Source organism: Cebus imitator, unplaced genomic scaffold (assembly GCF_001604975.1).
Source record: "Cebus imitator isolate Cc_AM_T3 unplaced genomic scaffold, Cebus_imitator-1.0 Scaffold2, whole genome shotgun sequence".
Lineage (NCBI taxonomy): Eukaryota > Metazoa > Chordata > Mammalia > Primates > Cebidae > Cebus > Cebus imitator.
The window spans coordinates 7144284-7153748 of NW_016107317.1; the positions used below are offsets into that span (position 1 = coordinate 7144284).

The following is a 9465-nucleotide window of genomic DNA, read 5'->3' on the forward strand; positions in this document are numbered from 1 at the left end:
ATAAACCTAGCACTTTGGGAGGCCGAGGTGGGTGGATTACCTGAGGTCAGGAGTTCAAGACCAGCCTGGCCATAATGGTGAAACCCCATCTTTAAAAGAAAAAAAGAAAGAAACATGTTAGGCGGCCGGGCTCAGTGGCTCACGCTGTAATCCAAGCACTTTGGAGGCCAAGGCAGGCGGATCACCTGAGGTCGGGAGTTCAAGACCAGCCTGACCAACATGGTGAAACCCCGTCTTCAAAAAAAGAAAAAAAGAAAGAAACTTGTTAGGCAATATATGGACCTTGTTTGGATCCTGATTCTGATTCTAAAATGACATTATGAGACACCAGGAAAATTTGAGCACTGACTAGATATTTGATGGCATTAACAACTTAAACATATGTACTGAAGTACTTACAGATTAAATACCAGATCTAGAATCTGCTTTACATGGTTTAGGGAGCAAAGGTCTTTGGGTTTAGATGAAGCGAGATTGGCAAACTAAATTATTGACATGAGTATACAGGTTTGTTATTTGCTCTATTTTGTTTGAAACTTTCATAAAGAAAAGATTAATTGTAAGAAAATATTAGTTGTTAAACATAGGTGATGGGTAGCATCTTTCATAACAAAAAAATTAGAAGAAAAATTAATTGTATTCTATAGTGACAAATTTTTAAATACCAATCTATTTTCATCAGCCCTCAAGATGAGACACAGATCACGAATTACCAACCAGAAGACCATCTTGAAGAAAATACAAAGAACAATGTTGACGAACAGGAAGAAACTGTTATTTCTTACGAATCAACTCCTGAGGTTTCTAGAGGAAATCAAACAATGGCAGGTAGATATTATACATTTCATAATTTTCTCCCTGGTGCTTCCTGTGAACTTCTTAATTTATTTTCCATGGGGAGATTCTAAGAAAGGAACCACTTAAGTACCTTGACTACAGATTAGTCAACATTTGCCTTCCCAAATGTACCTTCAGGAGGCGTGTAGCCCCTGCCACAGAGTCTACCCTGGCAGAGAGATAAGCACATTGGTTTTGTTTTTGCCTTTTGCTTTCAATTTTAGCACATAAAGTAAACTTTTTCTAATAAGGAAATCTTTGAATACTTACAAAATCTGTTCCCAGGGCTAGATTCTCAGAGTATTCACAAACCTGCCACATTGGGAACTGTGGAGGATTTAATATCTAAACTAATAGAATGGGTTTGTTTACTCCAGCCTTTCTATAATCCATATCTGGCTGTTCCTTTAATTGTAGAAAGTCATTATCCATGTCATGCTTAAAAACCAAGGCCGGGCGCAGTGGTTCACGCCTGTAATCCCAGCACTTTTCGAGGCCGAGGTGGGTGGATCACCTGAGGGGTCGGAGTTGGAGACAAACCTAGCCAACATGGTGAAACCTCATCCCTACTAAAAATACAAAAATGAGCCAGGTGTGGTGGTGTGTGCCTGTAATCAGAGCTACTTGGGAGGCTGAGGCAGGAGAATCAGTAGAACCGGGGAGGTGGAGGTTGCCAAGATCGAGCCATTGCACTCCACCCTGGATGACCAAGCGAGACTGCCTCAAAAAAAATTTTTTTTGTTCTGTGCTGTTCTCTCATATTTTTTGGACTCTTCACAAACCTTTTCTTCTCACCCTGTCACCCAGGCTGGAGTGCAGGGGTACAATCTTGGCTCAGTGCAACCTCCACCTCCCCGGTTCAAGGGATTCTCCTGCCTCAACCTCCCAAGTAGCTGGGATTACAGGCATGTGCCACCATGCCTAGCTAATTTTGTTTTGTTTTGTTTTGTTTTTTTATCCTGGTCTCCATGCACACACACCTATTTTTTGTATTTTTTGTAGAGATGGGGTTTCACTACGTTGGCCAGGGTGGTCTGGAATTCCTGACCTCAAGTGATCAGCCTGTCTTGGCCTCCCAAAGTGCTGGATTACAGGTGTAAGCCACTGCGCCTGCCCCTTTCATTCGTTTTCTTTATGATTTTTGGGGGGTAGGGATGGGAATTACTGCGTATTATTAGCTTTGCTTTTTTGGGTTTTTTTTTTGTTTTATTGAGACGGAGTTTTGCTCTTTGGTGTGATCTCAGCTCACTGCACCGCCACGCCCAACATTTAAGCAATTCTCCTGCCTCAGCCTCCATAGTAGCTGAGATTATAGGTGCCCAACACCACGCCCAGCTAATTTTTGTATTTTTAGTAGAGACAGGGTCTCGCCATGTTGGCCAGGCTGGTCTTGAACTCCTGAACTCGGGTGATCCACCCGCCTCTGCCTCCCAAAGTGCTAGGATTACAGGCATGAGCTACCACACCCAGCCAGCTCTGCTTCTTGTAGTCCATAAGTGAAAAAACCATTCCTATGAAACCCCACCACCACTCCTGCCCTTTTGCAGAAGAGTAAGAACAATGAAATTCCAACATTCAGGACTATTCTTCTTAGGAAAAACATGTTCGGGATAGAACATCTTCAGTACCTATATAAATATAACATGTTTATGTTATATAAATTTAAATAAAATAAATTTTATTAACATAAATTTATAATTTATTTTAATCAGCCATATTCCCTTATAACAAATACTAAACACTGCCTTTGCCTTTGCCTCTATCACTTACAAGGCAGTATGAGCCAGGCACAGTGGTTCACGTGTATAATCTCAGCACTTTGGGAGGCTAAGGCAGGAGTATTACTTAAGCTCAGGGGTTCAAGACCAGCCTAGGCAACATAACAAGACATTTCTACTAAAAATGATAATTTTCAAAATTTAGCCATGCAGGGTGGCACTCAACTATAGACCTAGCTTCTCAGGAGGCTGAGGTGGAGGATGGCTTGAGTCCAGGAGGTCGAGATTACAATGAGCTCTGTGATTGCACCACTGCTCTCCAGCCTGGGCAACAGAGCAAGACCCTGTGTCAAAGAATAAATAAATAAGGCAGTATGCACAGGAGATCTCACTTAAAAAAAAAATTGACACTGGCCAGTTTTGGTTATTATGCAGAAGGTCTGGATCAAAGTGGTATGATAGTATTAAAAACACAGCATTTAAATCTTCTGTAGTATTTAGCTGCATAGAACTAGAAATGTTCCAAAAGAAAATTAACCTCAAAGCAAAAAAAAAAAAAATTGTAAGGTAGGGTTTTTTTTTGTTTTTTGGGTTTTTATTTTTTTATTTTTATTTTTTTGAGACAAAGTCACCCAGGCTAGAGTACAGTGGTGCAATCTCAGCTCATTGTAGCCTCTTGCTCCCGAGTTCAAGCACTTCTGCCATGGCCTCCTGAGTGGCTAAGACTACAGGCATCAGCTACCATGTCTGACTAATTTTTGTATTTTTAGTGGAGTCGGGGTTTCACCATTGTTGGCCAGGCTGGTCTCGAACTTCTGACCTCAAATGATCTACCCGCCTCAGCCTCCCAAATTGCTGGGATTATAGCCATGAGCCACCATACCAGGCCCCAAAAAAAATTTTTTTTAATAGTCTTCAGGAAACATTTTATACTGAATATTTAGTTTGCAGATTAGAAAATAACAGGCTGAGGCCGGGTGTGGTGGCTCACGCCTGTAATCCAAGCACTTTGGAGGCCAAGGCAGGTGGATCACCTGAGGTCGGGAGTTCAAGACCAGCCTGACCAACATGATGAAACCCCGTCTTAAAGAAAGAAAGAAAGAGAGAGAGAGAGAGAGAGAGAGAGAAGAAAAGAAAGAAAGAAAGCTCATGCCTGTAATCAAGATGGGAGGATCGCATGATGCCAGGAGTTCAAGACCAGCCTGGTCGACATAGCAAGACCCCCATCTTGATTAATAAAAAACTTTTTAATTTGTTTTTTTGTTTTTTGAGACGGAGTTTCGCTCTTGTTACCCAGGCTGGAGTGCAATGGCGCGATCTCGGCTCACCACAACCTCCGTCTCCTGGGTTCAGGCAGTTCTCCTGCCTCAGCCTCCTGAGTAGCTGGGATTACAGGCACGCGCCACCATGCCCAGCTAATGTTTTGTATTTTTAGTAGAGACGGGGTTTCACCATGTTGACCAGGATGGTCTCGATCTCTTGACCTAGTGATCTACCCGTCTCGGCCTCCCAAAGTGCTGGGATTATAGGCATGAGCCACCACTCCCGGCCTTGTTTTTAATTATTTATAAAGAAAAAGAAAATCACAATAGAACCAAATGCATCTATTACTTCCTTCTCAAAACATGTTCTAATTTTTGTGGGATTACAGCATCAGAATTTCCTTCTCGAAATGCGTCTTAAAGATTTTTATCTTCTCGCATTTTCTTTGTGTGTTTTAGTGAAAAGTCTTTCCCCATCTCCTGAGTCCTCGGCATCGCCTGTTCCATCCACTCAGCCACAGCTCACAGAAGGATCACATTTCATGTGTGTGTAGTCTCGGAAGAAGTACGTCATTTCCCTTTGCATTTGTGCTTTAGAGTTTTTTACTTGAATTTCATTATTCATCTGTTGGCTTAGTGAATCAAAACTGGGATTAGTTCTGGGCTGTACATAGGGATAGCTGGCAGAACAAGTAGGTCACATCTTGGAAATCAGGGTCAGATTTCTAACATTGGCCCTTCCAGTGATTGCTGTGTGACAGCATTTTCTTTGTCTCTTATTTCATCATCCACAAAAACAACAAAATTTGGAGGGCATGGCCTGTGCCAAGACTTGCAGTGTTTTGCAGCTGTTCTTCTACTTAATGTTGCTTTCCATAGCCTGACCTGAGAATTCTGTTTAAGTGATTACAGGTTGATTATGTAACGTTTTTTACAGTTTGTGTGACATGTCTGCCCATTGGGAATTTGCTAATTATTGTAAATGACAATGAAATGTTTATGGTACAGCCAACTTGATGGAATATTAAAATCTTTAATGTCTATCTGATATTATTTCTAAGTAACTGAATTTTATTAAGTCAGGGAGGTAGTTATTAAAACCATGGATGGGATCAGGGAGAAGGAGGAATCCTTTCTTGAACAGTGTTCCGTAGACCACAGATGTATAATTGAGGATAATTTCCTGAATTCTTTTTTTTTTAAAAGACAGGGTTTCACCATGTTGGTCAGGCTGGTCTTGAACTCCCGACCTCATGTGATCTGCCCGCCTTGGCCTCCAAAGTGCTTGGATTATGGGCGTGAGCTACCACGCCCAGCCTAATTTCCTAAAATCTTTTAAACTTTATAGACAGTGGGGCATGGTGGCTCACACCTGTAATCCAAGCACTCTGGAGGCCAAGGCGGTGGATCACCTGAGGTCGGGAGTTCAAGACCAGCCTTACCAACATGGTGAAAACTCGTCTTAAAAAAAATAATAAAAATAGCCGGGTGCGGTGGCTCAAGCCTGTAATCCCAGCACTTTGGGAGGCCGAGGCGGGTGGATCACGAGGTCAAGAGATCGAGACCATCCTGGTCAACATGGTGAAACCCCGTCTCTATTAAAAATACAAAAAATTAGCTGGGCATGGTGGTGCGTGCCTGTAATCCCAGCTACTCAGGAGGCTGAGGCAGGAGAATTGCCTGAACCCAGGAGGTGGAGGTTGCGGTGAGCCGAGATCGCGCCATTGCACTCCAGCCTGGGTAACATGAGTGAAACTCCGTCTCAAAAAAAATGATAATAATAATAATAATAATAATAATAAAAATAATAAACTTTGTGGACAATTGCTAATTTTAACGTACAATGTAGTACTTATAGAGAACTCTAAAAGTTTTTTAACTTTTTATAAAAGCTTGTATAGAGTAAGAATGTTATGCCTTTTTCTGCATTTTCTTTCTCACAGCATCTACCATATCTAATAAAGTTTGATGCTTTAGGATTACCACCAATTTCTGTTGAACAATTATAAACAGCAAAAACAGAGAGAGAGACATTATAAGCATTAGCACTAACATCGTTTTATTTTTCTTATTTCATTTTACTTTTTATGTTATTTCTTTTTTCAGAGATAATCACCCATGTTGGAGTGCAGTGGCACAATCACAGCTCACTACAACCTTGACCTTCTGGGTTCAAGCAGTCCTGTTGCCTCAGCCTTAGAAGTAGCTGGGATCACAAGTGCACTCCACCACACCTGGCTAATATTTTGGTTTTCTTGTAGAGACAAGGTCTTACTACATTGCCCACACTGGTCTCAGACTCCTCAACTCAAGCTACCCTCCTGTCACATGAGCCATTGCGCCCAGCCTCTGATTTTTACATTCTCAAAATTTTTCTTTACTTCCCTTTTTTTTGTTGTTTTTTTGTTTGTGGGTTTTTTTTGGTTTTTTTTGTTGTTGTTTTTTTTTTTGTTTGTGTTTTTTTGCAATCATGTCTCACCCAGTCATCCAGGCTGGAGTGCAGTAGTAAGATCTTGGAGGAGCCTTGACCTCCTGGGCTCAAGCAATCCTCCCACAACAGCCTCCCAAGTAGCTGGGACCACAGGTGTGTGCCACCATGCCTGGCTAATATTTTGTATTTTTTGTAGAGTAGGGGTTTTGCCATGTTGTCCAGGCTGGTCTCAAACTCCTGAGCTCAAGTACTCTGCCTGCCTCAGTCTCCCAAAGTGCTGGAATTCCAATATTGAACCACCACACCTGCTATGTTTAAACTTTTAACTCAGTATGTTTAGCAGTTACTATAATGTATACATTAAGGGCTATTCATATAATATTTTGATTCAAGAAACAGGTTATGACTGTATACATATCCTTCCAATAATAAAGGATATTCTGAGTTAAAACTCAAGTATATTTCCAAGTTTCCTAAATTGTTATAGGATTTTACTTTTTCTTTTATTCCAAGAGCAGTGGCATACTGTAATGAGGTATAATTATTGTAGGATATTTTCTAGTCTCATGGTATGCAGCCACCACAAACAACTAAAGGCATGAAAACTTGTATTATTTTATATCTTCCTATTATGCATATGCCATCTTTCTGAACTAGTGGTTTTGGCAGGATTTAGGAAAACTTTACAAATGGCACTACTATATAGGCAGTTCAATATGTTATTACATATTTTAGTGGAGTTATGCAGATATTTGCTCATTTTGTTGATCTGTTGGATTCAGCTGCAAGTTTGGTACTTTTTTTATTCTGTATTGCTATTTATAATTGCCTTATGTTGGATGGGCGCGGTGGCTCACGCCTATAATCCCAGCACTTTGGGAGGCCGAGGCGGGTAGATCACAAGGTCAGGAGATAGAAACCATCCTGGCCAACATGGTGAAACCCTGTCTCTACTAAAAATACAAAAATTACCTGGGCATGGTGGTGCACACCTCTAGTCCCAGCTACTCAGGAGGCAGAGGTTGCAGTGAGCTGAGATCCTGGCACTGCACTCCAGCCTGGCAACAGAGCGAGACTCATTCTCAAAAAAAGAAAAAGGCATCATGTTTCTTTGTGGGGCCTAGTACAGTGGCTCATGCCTGTAATCCTAGCACTTTGGGAGGCCGAGGCAGGCAGATCACTTGAGGCCAGGAGTTTGAGACCAGCCTGGCCAACATAATGAAACCTGTCTCTACTAAAAATACAAAAATTAACCAGGCATAGTGTACAGTCCTGTAATCCCAGCTAGTTGGGAGATGGAGGCAGGAGAATCACTTGAACCCAGGAAGCAGAGGTTGCAGGGAGTCAGGATCGCACCAGGCAACACAGCAAGCAAGACCCTGTCTCAAAAAAAAAAAAAAAAAAAATTGGCCAGGCGGAGTGGCTCATGACTGTAATCCCAGTACTTTGGGAGGTCAAGGCAGCCAGATCACAAGGTCAGGAGATGGAGATCATCCTGGCCAACATGGTGAAACCCCATCTCTACTAAAATACAAAAAAAAAAAAAAAAAATTAGGCTTGATAGTGCACGCCTGTAGTCCCAGCTACTCGGGAGGCTGAGGCAAGGGTAATCTCTTGAACCCAGGAGGCAGAGGTTGCACTGAGCCGAGATTTAGCCACTGCACTCCAGCCTGGCAGCAGAGCGAGGCTCAAAAAAACATTGCATTATGTTTCTTTGCTTTGTGAATTAAGCTATCGATATGAAGAAAAATATCCTTTGATTGTTTTGTGTTTTAGGATTTTCATGGCCATGCTTGTCAGTTCTGTTGTTACAGAATGTCACCCTTACTTACTTTGGGAAGTGGTAATTAATTAACATTGCAGGTGTCAAAGTATATTTTCTCCCTCTTATTTTTCAGCTATACTGAATTCTGTTGAAACCATTCAAAGCTAAAGACTTGGACCTTCAGCAGTGTAAGAAGATATTGTACAGTATATTTTAAATCTATGAAATTCATAGTTCTGATGCTTCTGGTCACAGAGCATCATTTTATCACCTCTGGAAAATGTTTATTCCAAAACAGCTTTAATGGCCCATATGTACACTCCGTAATCTCAAGGTTATTATTCTGACACCAGCTTGCTGCTATGATTTCAGAGCACATAAGTAAAGGTGCTTTTCAATGTGCAGTCTATTGCCAGAGCTTACTTAGTTGCTGATTTCCAGATTTCGATGTTTCTTAAGTCTAGGTGAATTTATATATTTTTTTTGCTTTTTAGTTTCTAAAGTTAGTTATTATTTCCAATGAAGCTTGTTTTCCTTTTTTTTTCTTCTTCTTCTTCCCATTTTGGCTACTGCAGTGCTTTTGTTTCACACTTGATTTGTAAAAATTTTATATATATATATATATATATATATATGTTTAAAATGTGCCATTTTATTGCTAAGTGAAGTATGTCCTGTTTTCTGCTATAATTCTTTCTCGGTCAGATTGCAATGTCAGCAGTTACTGCCACACTCCTGTCAGCTTAAACACAAATGTTACCGCTTATCTTTTCTTAAAAAAAAAAAAAAAAAAAAACAATTAAAAGTGTAGGTATTTTGAAGTACTGGGCTTATACTTCATTGGAATACATGTGTACAGCAATAAGCAGGTTTTCAAATCCAGTACTTAGTTTGTGTACAAATGTAATTATGTTCATTGTGTATATATTATACAATGAGCACATGTAATGTATTAAAGGCTACTTACTATTGTTTAAATGCAAATGTTCATATTTCATTTCTTTTTTATCATGTTAAATAAATGTTGATGTTCTTAAATTAGTTGCGTTAAAATTTTTGTTCTTTCTATCCAAAATTGAAAGGCTAAGACTCAAGAGACTTCTAGAAGAAAAGGTACTCTGTTAATATTATAATCCTAGACAACATCATAAAAGACCCTTGTCAGTCCAACCCTCCCATGTCAAAGTTGAGGACCTTGAGGCTCAAAGAGATCAGTTGACTTGGCCACAATTTAATGACAGAATTTTGACCAGAGTATAGTTTTTCTGACTTTTTCTCTAAGTACATTAGCTCATCATCGCTAGAGGATTTAGTTTTGTGAAGTCTTCTACCATGTTTCTATTTGTTCCCATGCTTTAGAAAGTGACTTCAAGCATCAGCAGTCCTGCTCTGCTTAGAGATTGGACTTCGAGGGGTATGTAAGGCAGCTATTTCTCTGACATGGGTAGCTAG

General features: G+C 40.4%; 1 protein-coding gene across 1 annotated transcript in view; it reads left to right on the forward strand.

The window, feature by feature from the left end:
* PLEKHA5 (pleckstrin homology domain containing A5) overlaps window positions 1–9051 on the forward strand; it is a 240820-nt gene extending 231769 nt beyond the window's left edge. The window contains exons 27-29 of the mRNA XM_037738513.1: window positions 683–828; window positions 4277–4382; window positions 8147–9051. Coding sequence (XP_037594441.1) covers window positions 683–828; window positions 4277–4371 — 241 coding nt within the window. The 3' untranslated portion in view covers window positions 4372–4382; window positions 8147–9051. The remainder of the gene's footprint in view (window positions 1–682; window positions 829–4276; window positions 4383–8146) is intronic.
* The last annotated feature ends 414 nt before the right edge of the window (window positions 9052–9465 follow it).